The sequence below is a fragment of the Leptopilina boulardi genome, unplaced genomic scaffold (assembly GCF_019393585.1).
Source record: "Leptopilina boulardi isolate dan_hultmark-lab unplaced genomic scaffold, ZJU_Lbou_2.1 LbouV2_330, whole genome shotgun sequence".
NCBI classification, from domain to species: Eukaryota; Metazoa; Arthropoda; class Insecta; order Hymenoptera; family Figitidae; genus Leptopilina; species Leptopilina boulardi.
In genome coordinates, this window is record NW_026137897.1 from 2,799,004 (window position 1) to 2,816,356 (window position 17,353).

Sequence of the window (17,353 nt, forward strand, 5' to 3'; positions counted from 1 at the left end):
GTCAATAAGTTAAATATGTAATAAATTTTTTTTTGTTATTTTCGTGATTGGTGAATCTTAGCTGGTGTATTTTTTAACGTTTATTAATTTTCCAAATGGAAATTGTATTCTTGATTGTAATTTCCGAGAAAGTACTGTTACAGTTTTTGTGAAAAAACTGCTCATATTTAATTTATCGACATGAAATTTTTTTTCATCATTTTAACCCAAAAAAAGTTTTAGCAGGTGTATTTCTTGCTAATAATCAATTATCCATAAAGAAAAACGCATTTTACCTTCTTGTTTACTAGAAAAGGCTGTTGAAAATTTTCCAAAATTTTAGTTTCAATGTAGATGGCGCTGCCTCACTTAGACCTGGCCTTATTTAAAAAATTAGATTTTATCATACTTCCAATGTAAAGTTGTGCATCAGATAATCGCCATTTTGGATTTTCCCCCACCCAATTTAAATTATCTAATGTGATTTCACCCTTATGCTCACATATATGCATAGAGATAATATAAATAGAGTGGAGATGGTCTGTATAGAGGCGTCCGTTTGATAGAAAGAGAACGCGATTTTAGCACCAGTAGGTGTCTCTCTTGCGCTGGTGCTTATTGAAGGACAGATACTGGTGTTAAATCTTTCTTCTCTTTCCAACCCATTCTGTTTATGTCAGGACACTTCCCTCTTACGCAGCCGCCTATACCTTGTCTACTCTATTTATATTATCTCTATGCATATATGACCGCATCTTGAATATATCAACCTTGTGATACATGAATTTGTAAAAACGATTTGTATGTGTATGTGCATGAGACGGCATCATTGTTTTATTTATAAGGAGAGAAAAAGTGGTCATTTAAATTATTTGAAAATTAAATAGTTAAATATTTGAAAATGTCATCACGTTACGATCGAGCAATTACCGTTTTTTCTCCAGATGGTCATTTACTTCAAGTTGAATACGCACAGGAAGCTGTACGAAAAGGTTCCACTGCTGTAAGTCAATTTTTCGGCATTTAACCTTAAAAATATTTATCATCTTTAAATTTTATTTTTAAAAAATATATTAATATTTATAGATTTATATTCTCAAAAATTTATAAAATAATAAATATTTCAAAAAATTAAAAATTATTAAGAATAGAAAAATTATTAATTATAACTAAAATTAAATTTTAATTAGAAAAATTTAATTATCTTAATTAATAAAAATTTTATACATTAAAAAAAAATTAAATAGGTAGGTGTTCGTGGAAAGGATGTTGTTGTTCTTGGAGTTGAGAAGAAGTCTGTGGCTAAATTACAAGAAGAACGCACTGTCCGCAAAATATGCCTTTTGGATGATCATGCAGTTATGGCTTTTGCAGGTTTGACAATATAATAAATTTTCTCTTTTTTCAGAAAAAAAAAACTCTTTTGTATGATTTGACAAAATTCTTTTAAGGAATTAGTACCACATCTTTTTTCAAAAAAATCGATTTTCTAAAAACTGCAGATTCTTGTAGTAGATATATGTAGAAATTCTATGGAAATTATTATTTTGATTGGAAACTTTGGTAACATATAAAAAAAAAAAGACGGGGTACAATGTACACTACCGTCAGAAATTGTGCGACCTCTGCTTTCTCGACGACTATAAAGTAATTTAAATCTGCAAAAATATTAAAACTAAAATTTGTGTCCTTTTTATTTTATAAAAGCTAATAAAATTCTGAAAGAAATGACACCTTGACAAAGAGAATATGTTAATTTTTCAATTAGATATCTAAGAAAAACACAATTTTCAATGTTTTTACTATTCTTTTTATTTCCCTGGCAAAAATTAATATTTTTAAACGTTCTTGGGCTTATTGGAATCGTATTTTGTTATAGGGTCAATTAGGGTAAATCGAAACAGTAGTTATTTCAGTTAAATAAAAAATTTTAAAAATAAATATGGCCTCAAGCCTTGTTGGGGGTGATCTAAGGTTCAAGGTTTGAGGCCGTATTTATTTTTAAAATTTTTTATTTAACTGAAATAACTACTGTTTCAATGTTCCCCAACTGACCCTACAATTCAAATTATTGAAAATAATTCATGTCCACATTCTTCCATAGCGTATGCAAACCGTGAAAGTTGTCTCAAAAAAAGTCAAAAAATTATTATTCAGGGTGTCTAACGGTCAGGGAAACGTCAGGGAATTTTAGAAAATTTCATTCAAAGTCAGGGAAATTTCTGTAAATTTGTACAAAAATTAAAATTTTTTGTGAATTTAAAAATTTGTTAATCTAAAAAAACTTGAATGGTTTTTATTACCATTTGTTACTACTATTAGAAATTAATTTATTGTTAAATATGTCAGTAATCATATTTTTGTCCAAAGAAAGCAGAAATAAGGTTATTAAAAAGTCAGGGAAAAATAAAAAAATGTCAGGGAGAAGTCATGGAAAAGTCAAAGAATTTTTTTCTCAATCCTTGTTAGACACCCTGTTATTAATATTTAAATGACAAAAAATGATTAGTAAAAGTATATGTAAATCTTAAATTTACTTACAGAAATCAGAGAATTTTATGATGTTCTATTTACTTTATTTTTAAACATTACATTTTATTGTAAAATGAACTTTAATTTTTTTACTTTTTTTGAGCCAACTCTCATGGTTTGCATACGCTAAGGAAGAATGTGGACATGAATTGTTTTAAATAATTTGAATTGTATAACAAAATACGCTTCCAATAAGCCCAAGAACGTTTAAAAATATTAATTTTTGCCAGAGAAATAAAAAAAAAAAATAGTAAAAATTTTAAAAATTGGGTTTTTCTTAGATATTTTTCAAAAAGGGCAAATCAAAACTTGCACGATTTTAGACGGTGTTTTTGTTCAAAAATAATAAAATTAATTTCAATTAATAAAAATCTGCCAGACATATGATAAGATTTAACAATTTTTAATTGAATCACTAAGGAAAATTTCAAAAAAAAAAGTCAAATAACTAAATTATTTAATGAAAAATAGTGTTAAAACTCCCCTCCGTAACATCAGATTTTATTCAATATTTCAGTTATTTAGCCTTTTTTTTGGAATTTTTCTTTAGTGATCTAATTGAAAATTATATATGGCTAACAGAATTTTTAAGAATTTCAATCAATTTTATTATTTTTAAACAAATTCAGGGTGTCTAACGGTCAGGGAATTTCAGAAAATTTCATTCAAAGTCAGGGAAATTTCTGTAAATTTCTACAAAAATTAAAATTTTTTGTGAATTTAAAAATTTTTAAATCTAAAAAAACTTGAATGGTTTTTATTACCATTTGTTACTACCATTAGAAATTAATTTATTGTTAAATATGTCAGTAATTATATTTTTGTCCAAAAAAAAGCAGAAATAAGGTTATTAAAAAGTCAGGGAAAAATCAAAAAATGTCAGGGAAAAGTCAGGGAATTTTTTTCTCAATCTTTGTTAGACACTCTGAAATTACTGCGAAAGCATGATTTGTCATTTTTGAGAGAAACAAAAATAAATTTCTAGTTCAAGTAAAACTATTGTAAAAATAATATTCATTTGCTTCTAAAGTCCCTTTCTTCCGATCGCGTCACATATACATGTATATAAAATAAATACTATTGCACCGATTAAGCTAAAATTTTTATGGCTATTGTCCGAACTAAAATCATAATTAAAAAAAAAAATTTAGGTTTGACTGCTGATGCAAGAGTACTTATAAACAGAGCTCAAATAGAATGTCAAAGTCACAAATTAACTGTTGAAGATCCAGCCACATTAGAATATATTACAAGGTATATTGCAGGTAAGCAAAATTTTTCAATAATTACATTTTTCAAACACAGAAAATTTTGTTTGCAATTAATGTATCGTTTTGCTTTAATATCAGGCTTAAAGCAAAGATATACTCAAAGCAATGGTAGAAGACCTTTTGGAATTTCCTGTTTATTGGCTGGCTTTGATTATGACGGAGTTCCCCATTTATATCAGACTGAGCCCTCTGGAATTTATTATGAATGGAAGGTAAATTTTTTTTAAGCTTTTATAATATTTATTATCTTTATTCCTTATTTAAATATCGAAATTCGATTGCTCCTTTACACATAGCAATTTTGTCAATAATAACTAATTTATTATTCTTTAATGAATTTAGAAATTCTGATACAAAAAATAATGAATATTTATTGTAATTAAGGCAAATGCTACTGGACGCAGCGCCAAAACTGTTCGCGAATTTCTTGAGAAATATTATTCAACTGACGAAGTTGCATCTGAAAAGGGTACCATTAAATTGGCTATTAGAGCTCTATTAGAGGTGGTTCAATCTGGTCAGAAGAATTTAGAAATAGCAGTTATGCGCAGAGGTCAACCTTTACAAGTAAGACATATACCGCTGTTTTTTTTTTTTTTTTAATTTTAATTAAAAGTATTTATTTTTGTTTCACAATAAATTATTTCGTTCTGAAAAATATTATAATTTGCAGATGTTAGATACAGATACAATTGGAGGATATGTCACTGAAATTGAAAAAGAAAAAGAAATTGAAGCGGAAAAGAAAAAGCAGAAAAAGTGAATATTTTAATTTTTATAATGCAATTATCCATATTGTTAAATCTTTTAATAAAAGAAGCATTTTGATTCGTGAAAATCAATGGAAATTTATTTTCTTTAACTTTTTATTCCAATAGTAAAAATTATCAAAATAATATTTAGAGAATGTTTTCACCGTGTGGATAAATTTAATCCTCCGAGAGGTTAAAGACAGTAGATATATTCTGCATCCGCGCAGAAACTGTATCCAAACATTTTTTGCAGACGCAGAATATATCTACTGTCTTTAACCTCTGGGAGGATTAAATTTATCCACACAATGAAAACGACCTCTTGATATAATTAATTATGTTGTGAGTTAGACTTTATGAGACCCTCATTTTTGGATGTATTGTCTGGGATCCACCACTACTGTTCTACAATCTAAAATATAATTGTTATATTCTATGGTGCTACTGAGGCCCTGGAATGTTGCAGACATAAAAATATCTATATTATTACGGACAGCAAGGCAGCTATTGATGCTTTGAAACGTTATGTAACTACATCACAGTTGGTTGAAGGATGCCATACGGCACTCAACAGACTAGCTGAAAATTATTTCGTTGCCTTCCTCTGGGTCCCAGGACACAGCGGAAATAAAGTTAACAACATAGCGGATGAACTAGCCAAAATAGAAGTTCGGGAACAATTTATCGGATTGGTATCTCTGACAAATTGATACCTATTCACAAATTAAAAGCCATAAAGTTTTGTAGAAGTTATACAGATTTGATGCATAAGATTTATTTCTTATTTGATGTTTTATTAAAAAAAATTTAGTTTTCAGATATTCTACCTTAACCCTTGGAGCACACACCTCTTTTTTCGAACAAGTAGCACAGTCTGGGTCGCTGTGACCCTGTTTACTTTACAAAACTCCCGCATTTTTGAACTATTGGACTGATCAACACAAAAAAAATATTTTTTTATTCATTGAACCTTGTAAAATAAGAATATGCAGTTTAGAAATATTATTAAATTATTTGCATATTGAAAAAAAATTCGTGAAGTTAACTAATTAAAAAGAAAAAATTGAATTTAAAAAAAAATGTAACTTTTGTAATTTTTAATATTTTAAGCTAAAAATTGGGATTTATATTCTCGAAGTATGTTAGAATAAGGGAAAAAATACCACCTTATTTTATTTTTTAAAAAAGGTATTTATTTTGTAGTTTAACGAAGGTAACTTTTAAGACGATAAAAATGTGATTTTCGATACAACTTTTTAAAACTATACTTTTTTAATAACATATTTACTAGTATTTTATTATTTTCTTTGGATTATCATGTTACTTATTATTCCTTATTAGTTAGTTACCACTATATGGCCTTAGGTTCGTGTTGTATTGCCGACTTTTCAAATTACACTTCATTGAAATTAATGACAGGGTCTGTGTGATCCAGTATGTGCTCCGAGGGTTAAGGAGTTCAATAAAAATACGTGTTCTAAGTTAACGTTTTTAATATTATTTTATTTATTTATTAAATTGAAATTTTTTTTATTAACATTAAATTTACAATTTTTTATATTTGTATGAACCTATAAAATTAAAAACAATTGTCAGGAGACATTGCTTTTCCTCTATGATTAAATACTTGAAACGAAGGTAGATTGCGCAAAGTTTCCCATGATTTATTTTCCAAATCTACAACAGCTCGGATTTCTTTGAAATCTCCTGCAATAAACATTACTCCGTACATAACCACAAAAAGACTGAGAATACCTTGAATGATGATCTGCAAAAAAAATTACATTTTTAAAATAAAAACTCATTCGTAGAATTAATTATTGTATATTTTAACGAATATTGTTAAATCATGTTTATACATTTCATTTTAACAATTTTTGTTATACAATATATAAATAATATATTAAAAAGTGTATACTTACATCTATAGGCAATGTTGTAAATTCTTGTTCAGTTATCCGCAGATAAGAGCGATCTATAAAATTAGAAAATTATTAATAGACGAATGTAATAAAATATTGGAAATTTGTTGATATTATAGAAGATGTTTAGGTTTGAAATAAGAAATGATAAAATTTTTAAGTTAAAAACAATTGATTTAAATGACATTTAAAATTAGGTTGAATATTATAGGGTAAATGCACTAATTACGGCGCGGTTCGAGTCAAAACACCTTTGAAATAAAAAATTCGACATTTATATTGTATAAAGTCAATTTAAGGCTTATTAAACTAAAAGCTTATGTTATTTAGATATTAAAAAATTTAGATAAAAAAAAGATTTTTATAAAAATCGATTATTTAAACAAATATGAGAAATTAAAACTGATACCGCAATTTTCTATTACAGCGCGTTTGTATCAATCACGGTGACCAAAATTACGTGTATTTTAAAGATACTTTGCCCACCGTAATTGAAGACAATGGAAATCTTAAAAAAGTTTCAATTACGACGGGCGAAAAAATTTGATCTCAAATAATTAAATTAATAATTGTTTAAATGTGCATCTTTATTAGTGATTCTATCCAAAAAAGATTAAAATAATTTTTTTAAAATCATTTTGCAACAGTTATATTAAATATAATAATAATAGTTATTTTTTATGAACGCGCCGTAATTGGTGCATTTACCCTAGGTTTCTAACCAAAAATTTGCAAAACAACAATAAATATTTTTAAAAAAAAAACATTAAAAAATTGGAAAAAAATTGTTTTTGAGTAACTTTTCAAAAGAAAAGAGTAATTTTATAGGTATATATCCAAAAATTCGAAAAAACTGCTTAAAAGTGCAAAATAATCTTTTTTTAGGGTTAAAATTACAAAAAACATGTTAAATCGGTAAAATATGTAAGATTTTCTAAACGCATTATGACAAAAGATTTTGATTTATTTGAAAATAAAATTTTCAAAGTCGGTGTCGCTATTCTGCTGTGTTTTCTAAAAACTTAGGTAACTGCAGAATGAAAGATTTCGAGAAAAACGCGAAAAACTGTTTAAACTTCATTGATATGTACCGCAAAGCCTAATTAAAACTTTTAAATGCCGTATTGTTCCTTCGATTCGTTTAAATTTATTCTTTTTAATTATGTAAAAATAAATGTTGTATTTGTTTAAACATTCAATAAATTATTAAAAATGTAGTTATCGGTATGCTGATTCGAGGGTCGTCGCACGAGAAACTTAGGTAACTGGTAGTTACTTGGTCCCTCGTGCTACGATCGCACAGAAAACTTAGGTAACTACAGGGAATATATAAGAATTTTCATCTTTCTTGGCCAAAAATAGTAAAAATATATTAAATAATAAACTATAATTATTTAATAAGCTGCGAAAGTTGTCACTATAATTATTGTTTTTTACAAATATTTAATTTTATGCTTAAATTTATTTTAATTATACAATATTAGAGTCAAATATTGTATTAACTCAGAATATATTAAATAATAATATAAAATAAAATAAAATACATAAATAAAATAAAAATAATATAAAAATAAATAAAAAAAATAATAAATAATAAAGTGTAATTATTTAATAAGATGCGAAAGTTATCATTATAATTATTGTTTTTTACAAATATTAAACTATATGATTGAATTTATTTTAATTATACAATATTAAAGGCAAATTATTGTAGGTATTAAATCAGAATAAGGCGTTCCAAAAAAAAATAACAGACAATTGATACTGCAGTAAATATATTTATCATAAAAATAAAAAATGTTATTACTGAATATTACTTCATTTTCTTAATTTATTAATGCTTTTATGTTATTTATTAAAATTAATACTTAATTTTTCAATAATTGATAAATTATTATTTAGGTATAATTATTTATATATATATAGTATTGGAGTTTTTTATTTTATTATTTATTGTTATTATAAATTATTAATTGCAGAAAAAACATAGTAATTTTAAACAAATGTATAAGATTTTGCAGTTACTTGGTCCTTTAAATTACGATCCTCCTTTTTTGAGGCCTCGTCGCATGGAAAACTTAGGTAACTACAGTGCTCTGATAGCACTCTGTAGTTACCTAAGTTTTCCATGCGACGAGGGCTCGAAAAATGAGGTCCGTGTTTTGAGAAACTAAGGCACTGTGCAGTTACCTAAGTTCTTCAAATCACGACAATTTTTAAAAATAATTTGCATTAACAGGTGTATCTTTTTTCCACGATTCCAACGATATAAAAAACTCATTTTTCGATTTTTTTGCAGTTACCTAAGTTTTTAGAAAACACGGCAGTATTGGAAATTTGTTAACTTAATAAAATAAGGAGATTTTTCTTCTTATATTTGATAAATTAGTCATTCAACTTTTCAGTGTTGTTTCTCTGCCCTTAACTATCTGTTTACTTTTTAAGTTTCATTGACCACCTGTGTTTTTTTTCATTTTCTCTGCTTTTATCGTATTTTTATTTCTTAAATTCATTGACCATCGATGAGATTGAAATTTACTTTACATTGTGTTTTAATTTCACCTTTTTGACTCGGAAAGATTGATAGATTCTATTTTATATACTTTTATCAATAATTGTTAAACTTACGTTGCGCTGCTGAATAAGCAGCATGTATGACGGATAAAAATCCTACGAAAATAAGAATTTTGTGTGCTGAAGTCACCACCATAATTATAAATTTAATTATTTTAAAAAATACACTTTCTTTTTTTTAGTTTATAATGTTTAAATAACCCCTTGTGTATATATATATGGTAGTCATATAATTGTTTGTTTAGATTCTGAAAGATTCTGAGTTGTCACTGGTGACTAGACGTTGTAATAAAGGCCAACGCACAATAGTCCAGTGTGAGAGCTACTGATCTCTGGTGAGAGAGTCCGATGTTATTGTGCGACAGCCCAGAAGTATTTACTTATTCTATTCTGAAACGGTGGAGAAAAATTTAAAGTAAACAATGAATCCTTTGACGTAAGTAAAATAATGTATTTAACAATTAAATTAACCAATTTCACATTGCTCCATTTATACAAAACGCCCCCCCCCGTTGATAAAATGTTAATTAAAAAGCCAGTGGAATAAAATGCTAATTCAAAAGTGTGTGCTAAATGATTATTTATTAAAAATTTGGAATTCAATTGTCATAAAATGCTAATTAAACCGAAAATTAAATATAATGTTTATTTAAGTAAATTTTATTACATTTATTACATTCAAAATATTTAATGAAAACTGATTTTAAGTTTATCATAAGTAAAAAACAACTTTTAATCAAGGTAAAACTACCGTAAACATAACCTATAATTCGTTTGCTTATAAGGTCCCTTTCTTCAAATCGCGTCATATATTTTTTTTTTGGAATTAAATTATTAATTAAAAGTAAAATGTATTATTTTAACGACTCTTACGCCCTCAAACTAGTTACAGAAATTAAGAAAAAGTTCGTAATTTTTAAATAAGTTCATTAAAGTCCAAAATTTTGACAAAAAGTACGAATATATTATTTTAGAATATAAAGCAATAAGATAATGTAGTTTTTAATAAAAAAAAAAAACTTATTTTACAGTTAGAATTTTTTAATAAATGAGAATTCTTTTGGAAAATTTTTTCTAATTCAATAATTTTTAAAATGGTTTGAATCTCTATTGAATCATCCCAGTGGGCACCAAGATATCTTTAGGATGACTTTAGAACTTTCCAAAGTGTCCTAGGACATTGAGTCAATGTTCCAAAGACATAAAAAAGACGACTTAAAGACGCCCAAAGTATATTCTGTGTCTGTCCCAGAACAGTCTTAAGAATGTCCTAAAATTGTCCCCAAAATGTCTTAAATACATCTTCAAAAGGTCCCAGAATGTCCTAAAAATATTCCCGAAATGTCAAAAAAAACGTTCTTATATGTTTTCAGAGTATCCTTAAAATGTTCGAACCATATCCTGAGAATGTCCCAAATATGCCCTGAGAATGTACTAAACATATGCTGAAAATGTCCAAGGAATTTACTAAAAACTTCTAAAATCTTTGATAACCGAAATGAATATTACATTGAAATTATGTATACTTCATATGGATTCATATCGCAATTACTGGTCATATATATTGATCCCTATTGAAAATCTCTGTACAAGATCGTGTACAAAACATATGTTTAATATTTGTATACAAGAAAATGTACATGTTCTTGTACAGGTTCATTTATATCTTTGTTTAGTAAAAATTAAAAACTTTGAAGGCTGCGCAGTAGTTTTCTTAGGACTGCGCAATAATTTTTGGCATGCATAAGTAAAAAGTTTTAATGATTTTAAATTATTAAAATCTCAAATTTAAAAAAAAAAAATTTTTAAATGAATTTGTATAAGAACATGTACATTTTCTTGTATACAAATATTAAATATATTTACTTGTACAAGTTCTCGTACAAGAACTTGTTCCAAATTTTGGTGCCAAAATTGTACAAGATCTTGTACATGTTCTCATCACCAGAACAGGTACAAGCTCAGCTGCTGAACATTTACATTTTCTTGTACAGGATTTTTCAATAGGGATCCTTATGGGCTAATTCGCCGAAAAAAGATGATGTTACAAGAATGTACCAAACATGTTCTAAAAATGTCCAATAAACTCCTTTGTAATATCTTCAACATGTCTAAAAAATATACTGAAAAGTTTCAAATTTTTTCCAAAATTTTCAAAAATAACCATAAGGTTTCTTAAGGATATTTTTGTAACTGCTCTAGGCCAGACATAGAACTTGTTAAGGATGTCTTTATTTCATTCTTTTTGTCATCTATAGGATGCCTCTTTATGGGCATTTTTAGGATGTCCTAAGGATATCTGTAGAACGTCTTTTTAACAATATCCCAAGAACGTTCTGAGAAGGATGTCACTGAGACATCCAGTAGATGTCCGTGCCCATTGAGATTCTAGTTATTTTTATGTAGAATAATTTAGATAAAAATTCATAAGTTTTATTTCTTACCTTTAATATAAATATAAAATATTTGATAAATATCTTTTAGAAATGTTAAAAATATTGCCAAACTTGGACAACAAGAACTAGATGGAAATTTAAAAACTTCATGGCATGAACAATATAAGGATAGTGCTTGGGTTTTTGTAGGTGGCTTACCATATACTTTAACTGAAGGGGATATAATTGCCGTATTTTCTCAGTAAGTATTTTTGTATTTGTTCTTTATAAATTATAGCCTTTTAAAGAGATTGAAGTGAATAGAATAGGGATATATGGCCTAGATAGCACGTAAGCTTGCAGCAACCTTGCACGGCAAACTTGACGTAAGCTTGCAGTGCAAGGTTGGCAATAATGCGCGGCAAGCTTGCCACAATGTTGCTGCAAGCTTACGTGCTGTCTGAGAAGTGAATAGAATGTGGATAGATGGAGTATAAATTATCAATTATATTACTTAAAGGTATGGAAAAATTGTCAACATTAACCTAGTACGGGATAAATTTACTGGAAAACAAAAAGGTTATGGTTTCCTGTGTTATGAAGATCAAAGGAGCACTATATTAGCCGTTGATAATTTTAATGGAATCAAAGTAAGTATTACTTAAACCATGCAACAAAATTAGTTTCTCAATTTTTACACTTTCAATAGATTTTATCAATAATACAATTGAAATTAGATTTTAGGAAGAACAATTAGAGTCGATCACGTTGCAAACTATAAGGTACCTAAAGTACCAAAAAAGCAGGATACCGAAGAAAAAAGGTCTAATAGATGATTACCAGTACGTCATAATTTAGAATTAAATTTCCTTCAAATCTATATTTATAATTTTCTAAATATATTTAGGAAAACTTGTCAGTATTGTTCTTAATTATATTGTTCTACATTTAATTTTGTACATAAATAAAATGATTTTACTAATAGTTATTATTCATTTATTTACACCAGATCCCGTAGTTTGAATGGCCCATGAGTAAAAACGTAAAAGGATCTGTTAAGGACCTTATGCCTTCACTAATAATTGTTGATAAAGAAAACTTGAAATTAGTTTGAAAAATATGGAAGGCTTTAAAAACAAAGTAAAAGGAGACCCTTGTCTCTAGACAATAATAAAAATAAAAGAGGCTCTTGCTTAAATATTATCACCTTTGATTGAAAATATGTCTACAGCTATAACAATTTTGTATCAAAGAAATTTTATTTATAAAACTTTATTGCATATTATATAAATAAGAATATTACAATACGATAAGCGGATAGGTTTAACATCGATTTTCAATATTTACATAAATATTTCAGCAAGTAATCTAAATTAATCGTAAATAATCCCTCAGTTGTAATATTTTCTAAGACTCTGAGTTTTCCTGAACAGGTGACAATCTAAAACATATTCCTTCCACTACTGCTTTTTCACCAACAACTGATTCTGGTAATAGTGACATATGACTCTAAAATTAATTAATAATTCAGTTTTTATAGATGACCCATTTTAATTGAGACTTACCACTGCTGTTTTTTCTGTTGAATTCATGTAACCTACAATCATAGTATTGGTAGAATGACTCCAAAGTAAATCTCCTACTTTTTCATCGGGCATATATCTAATAGCAATTGCACCTCCAAGTTTCTGTTCCAGATCAGATAAGAATTTAGAATCTAAAATTATTTAAATAATTAGTTGGATTCAAAATTTTGAGAAATTTTTTTTTACAAAAATTTACCTAGAAAATCATTTTTCATAGTCTCATGAAAACTCATTATAGGGCACTCAGTATTTGAAATTGCTTCTGCAATAGTGCGAGCTAATGTTGTTCGTATTAGGTGTTCTCCACAACCTGTTGTACTAACTCCTACAGAACTTTTGCCTTTTTCAGCCCATGTCCCACATCCCCATACACCAGCCTAGATTTCAAAACAGTTATTAGAACTTAGATGGAAAAAATTGAAATTTTTTTACAGTTTTTACTGTTTACCTGACCCACTCTTCCCGAATGTTTTAAAATTATTCCTCCACTTGAACAAGCTGAAGCAATATTACCAGAATTATCTACACACACAGCACCAACAGTATCCATTCTTTTTTTAGTCACCTATAATTAAAACAAATTACATTAAAATAATCCCAATTATAAATCGATAAGGGCCAGTTTCACCAACTCCGGTTAAAAGTTAATCAGCGATTAAATCCCTAACCAACCAATCATGAACGGTTAAATTGGCTTTAATCGCTGATTAACTTTTAATCAGAGTTGGTGAAACTATCCCTAAAAAAAATATATTTTTACCCTTTTAATATCGGAACTATGATCTTCCACTTTTCTCTTGTAATGTTTGTATACTTTCTCTGCTTTCACTAAAACAGTACACAAATTAATATATATATATGATCTAACTCTAAATATGGCTCTAATAATTTAAATAAGAATACGATGCTATTTTTAATCTTGAGTATAATATATGAGTAAACTCTGTGTTCACTTTATGTGTGGTAGATTTGTATTTTTTACCTGATATTAAATCATTCGGTGGTATTGTTACAATTCCTAATTCGTCAGCCCAAGTTTTAGCTCCAGACCCAACTAAAAAACTGAAACATTTCTAAGGTTAAATAAATTTAGAAGTTCACTAATTTATAAAACATAAATTTACTTTTACCTTGGTGGAATTCTACCATGTGAAATATTAAGACGTTGTCGTTCGCAAAGCTGTTTTGCAACTACAATAGGATTTTTAATACCACTAACAGCTCCAACAGCACCAAAGTGTAAAGTAGATCCATCCATTACACTAGCATCGCATTCAACTTTCCCATCAAATGTTAAATTCGATCCATAACCAGCATTTGTCATTTCTGAATTTTCTAGAACAATAGTGGCATCAACTACTGCTTCTAGAGTTCCACCACCTCCAATTAACTTCTCTATTCCCTAAGAAATCAAAATTATTTATATGAAAAATATTTTTTATCCCTTAGGCACAAAGCCATTCATTTTTTCAATCTTTCAAAAAGTCATTTTGGTTGAACAAGGTTCTAATTTTATCAAAATTTTATTATTATAATAAATTGGTTCTAATGCATCATTTTATTTTCTATTTCGATTCCTCCACAGTAAAAACATACCTTCTTGCATGCCTCTTTGCACAAACTTATGTATTTATCTTTAAGCTTATCTGAGTGTTGGCCAGCACCTAAAAATAACCAATTTATTAAATAATTTCGTATCTGACATGATTTCGTTTTTTTATTGTAATTTACATACCCACATGTACAGCAATAAATCCATTATTAACATTCATTATTTATGCTCCTTTATAAAATATATTCAAAAATGATTTCCAATGAAGATTCTAATATTCTAAAATAAAAAAATAAACTATTCTTATAGTCTGTTTCAAAAAAGTGCTCGAGTAAAAATTTAAACCCTAATTAAGTTTTCTAAAATCTTATCATAGACCGAATTCTCATTTCTATTCTATAAACGAAAACTGAGAAAACTGGAATAATACAATTAGGATAATAAAAAAATAGTTAATACAGAATATAATCTGATTAATACCCGCCACGGTGAGCTTGGACTAAATTCAACCCAAAAGTTCTTGCTCATCCAATTTTTTTTTCTGATTTCATTTCAATGATGCCCCACGATAATTTTAAGGCAAAAAAGAAAATAATCGGTCGATGAAATTTTTAATAAACTCAATTTTTCGATTTTTTTAAGATTATTGTATACAGTTTTATTAAAGTAACGCCTACAAACTTCAGTTTGACTTAAAATCTTCTCAGTAATATGAAGAAAGATGTCCCGTGATATAAAATGCTTATAATTACTTTAAAACCTTAAAAAATTAAAAAATACATGAAGAAATAGTCATTTATCATCAATTTTTCGAAATTTTTTTTAACTGTGATCTATTTTACAGAAAAATGACATCAAGACGAATTAAGTACTTTAAATTCTGAGTAAAATAAAAAACTATATTGATCTATCTTGCATAGATTTGAAGATACGATCATTTAACCATTTGCGTATCTTCAAATCTATGCAAGATAGATCAATATAGTTTTTTTATTTTACTCAGAATTTAAAGTACTTAATTCGTCTTGATGTCATTTTTCTGTAAAATAGATCACAGTTAAAAAAAATTTCGAAAAATTGATGATAAATGACTATTTCTTCATGTATTTTTTAATTTTTTAAGGTTTTAAAGTAATTATAAGCATTTTATATCACGGGACATCTTTCTCCATATTACTGAGAAGATTTTAAGTCAAACTGAAGTTTTTAGGCGTTAATTTAATAAAACTGTACACAATAATCTTTAAAAAAATCGAAAAATTGAGTTTATTAAAAATTTCATCTACCGAATTAGAATTTACAATACTCTAACGATAAATAATTTTACGCATCAATAAAAATTAAAAAAAAAATTATTGTCATAAATAATAATAAAATTAATTAATAAATTGATATTGATTATAATTTTAATTTATTTAATTAAGTACAATTTTTTATTTGTATTTCAATTAATTATTATTTCTTAACCTTTCAAAATCATCCGTTACATTTCTCTTATGCAAAATATTAATATAATTAATTAATGATTTAATATTATTAATATAATTTTAAATACTTAACCACAACTGCACTGACATTTATTTTATTTTCCAAGTTAATACCAGGATTAATCTCAAAAGTATAATTCTTGATTAATCAGTTTTATTAACCAGGTTAATTTGTCCTATTAGTCAATTTGAAAATATCATAAACCGGTATTAATCAGTTAATACTCTGTATAATCTAGTTTTCTCAGTGAAGTTAATAAATATTTTGTGTTTAAATCAATATCACGAAAACGATATACAATATTAAATTACGCTTTTTGTATTAATTACAGGCCAACAAAAAATTAGAAAATTTTTTTAATGCCACAAATGTCAAAACTGTTTCTAGTAGGTTTTTTCATGCTGAACACAAATCCGTAAACGAAAAGTTTCTATCAGTTCTAGTTTTTGAGAAAAACGGTTTTAAAATGTCAAAAAATCGCGTTTTTGTAAGTCGGTTAAAAATTGAGGAAGTGTTTGAAAATTATTGTCATACCATCTTTTTTAGTACTACTAGACTTATAACTTGTAATAGGGAAAAGTGCAACCAACTTTTTTTTTTTTTTTGTTACACATTTAATGAGATAAATTATCCACCTAAAAAGCTTCAATAATTCTATCATTTAATTCAATTATGTAAATCTTGAATAAGAATTATATTACATTAGCGTTTGAATAAGCATTATATGAACGGAAGGCGTCGAATTATTAATCTAATTTTAGTAATGTTCTTTTGAAATTAATAATTAACATTTACGTTTTATGTGATTATCAAGACAATATCAGTGATTTTTGTTTACATACAGCTCTAAACATTTACCACGAGGCGGTGTTTAGGGTAACACACAATTGGATCCGATCCTTGAACACGGGAACGTTAAGCCGGAGGAGAATTACGTAGTTCAAGTTGAGCGGGAGAAAATACAAGATGGACGAAAGCCGACTTTACATTGGACATGAGAAAAATTAATTTTTTAAATATCTCGCTTAAATTAAATTTTTGAACCTAAGTATATTATGATTTAATTTTCTATTTTAAAAAACCATTTAATGCAATAAAAAAAATTTTTTATTTTTTTATTACATTAGTTTTTTTTTAAATAAAAAATAAAATTCTAATATATTTAGATTCAAAAATTTCATTTCAACGGAGATATTTAAAAAATTAAATTTTCTTCTATAGAGAATAAATATTATGGTTACACTGAAAAAACAAAAAGGAGGAGGGCCCCTAAGGCCTATATTTCGCCCCCTTGGGATTTTAATTTAAATGATTGAAAACTT

General features: G+C 27.0%; 4 protein-coding genes across 4 annotated transcripts; 2 read left to right on the forward strand and 2 right to left on the reverse strand.

Annotated features, from left to right (window-relative positions):
* Positions 1–762: 762 nt before the first annotated feature.
* On the forward strand, positions 763–4,620 carry LOC127285108 (proteasome subunit alpha type-7-1). Its single transcript, XM_051310925.1, has 6 exons — positions 763–982; positions 1,227–1,353; positions 3,663–3,776; positions 3,861–3,994; positions 4,167–4,349; positions 4,456–4,620. Exons 1-6 carry the CDS (start codon positions 881–883, stop codon positions 4,543–4,545), a joined length of 750 nt encoding a protein of 249 aa, XP_051166882.1. The 5' UTR covers positions 763–880; the 3' UTR covers positions 4,546–4,620.
* Positions 4,621–6,016: 1,396 nt separating this feature from the next.
* Positions 6,017–9,233, reverse strand: LOC127285110 (ER membrane protein complex subunit 5). Its single transcript, XM_051310928.1, has 3 exons — positions 9,085–9,233; positions 6,457–6,509; positions 6,017–6,302 (listed from the first exon to the last, which is right to left on the reverse strand). Exons 1-3 carry the CDS (start codon positions 9,164–9,166, stop codon positions 6,114–6,116), a joined length of 324 nt encoding a protein of 107 aa, XP_051166885.1. The 5' UTR covers positions 9,167–9,233; the 3' UTR covers positions 6,017–6,113.
* An 86-nt stretch (positions 9,234–9,319) lies between these two features.
* LOC127285109 (RNA-binding motif protein, X-linked 2-like) lies at positions 9,320–12,389 on the forward strand. The gene is made up of 4 exons (XM_051310927.1): positions 9,320–9,466; positions 11,515–11,667; positions 11,926–12,055; positions 12,143–12,389. Exons 1-4 carry the CDS (start codon positions 9,453–9,455, stop codon positions 12,239–12,241), a joined length of 396 nt encoding a protein of 131 aa, XP_051166884.1. The 5' UTR covers positions 9,320–9,452; the 3' UTR covers positions 12,242–12,389.
* A 256-nt stretch (positions 12,390–12,645) lies between these two features.
* On the reverse strand, positions 12,646–16,894 carry LOC127285111 (threonine aspartase 1-like). The gene is made up of 10 exons (XM_051310929.1): positions 16,827–16,894; positions 14,727–14,822; positions 14,588–14,655; positions 14,122–14,393; positions 13,974–14,053; positions 13,752–13,819; positions 13,440–13,556; positions 13,188–13,368; positions 12,971–13,122; positions 12,646–12,914 (listed from the first exon to the last, which is right to left on the reverse strand). Exons 2-10 carry the CDS (start codon positions 14,761–14,763, stop codon positions 12,813–12,815), a joined length of 1,077 nt encoding a protein of 358 aa, XP_051166886.1. The 5' UTR covers positions 14,764–14,822; positions 16,827–16,894; the 3' UTR covers positions 12,646–12,812.
* Positions 16,895–17,353: the final 459 nt, after the last annotated feature.

What these genes read in the sequence shown, in the direction of transcription:
- LOC127285108 (XM_051310925.1), top strand. Translation starts at nt 881, where the DNA reads ATGTCATCACGTTACGATCGAGCAATTACCGTTTTTTCTCCAGATGGT. An exon ending in TGCAGTTATGGCTTTTGCAG is followed by an intron (nt 1,354 to 3,662) that starts GTTTGACAATAT and finishes AAAAAAATTTAG; the next exon opens with GTTTGACTGCTGATGCAAGA. An exon ending in GCAGAGGTCAACCTTTACAA is followed by an intron (nt 4,350 to 4,455) that starts GTAAGACATATA and finishes TATAATTTGCAG; the next exon opens with ATGTTAGATACAGATACAAT.
- LOC127285110 (XM_051310928.1), bottom strand. Translation starts at nt 9,166, where the DNA reads ATGGTGGTGACTTCAGCACACAAAATTCTTATTTTCGTAGGATTTTTA. An exon ending in TGCTTATTCAGCAGCGCAAC is followed by an intron (nt 6,510 to 9,084) that starts GTAAGTTTAACA and finishes CTAATTTTATAG; the next exon opens with ATCGCTCTTATCTGCGGATA. An exon ending in TTACAACATTGCCTATAGAT is followed by an intron (nt 6,303 to 6,456) that starts GTAAGTATACAC and finishes TTTTTTTTGCAG; the next exon opens with ATCATCATTCAAGGTATTCT.
- LOC127285109 (XM_051310927.1), top strand. An exon ending in ATAATTGCCGTATTTTCTCA is followed by an intron (nt 11,668 to 11,925) that starts GTAAGTATTTTT and finishes TATTACTTAAAG; the next exon opens with GTATGGAAAAATTGTCAACA. An exon ending in ATAATTTTAATGGAATCAAA is followed by an intron (nt 12,056 to 12,142) that starts GTAAGTATTACT and finishes AATTGAAATTAG; the next exon opens with ATTTTAGGAAGAACAATTAG.
- LOC127285111 (XM_051310929.1), bottom strand. Translation starts at nt 14,763, where the DNA reads ATGAATGTTAATAATGGATTTATTGCTGTACATGTGG. An exon ending in CATGGTAGAATTCCACCAAG is followed by an intron (nt 14,054 to 14,121) that starts GTAAAAGTAAAT and finishes GAAATGTTTCAG; the next exon opens with TTTTTTAGTTGGGTCTGGAG. An exon ending in ATAGTTCCGATATTAAAAGG is followed by an intron (nt 13,557 to 13,751) that starts GTAAAAATATAT and finishes TTTTAATTATAG; the next exon opens with GTGACTAAAAAAAGAATGGA.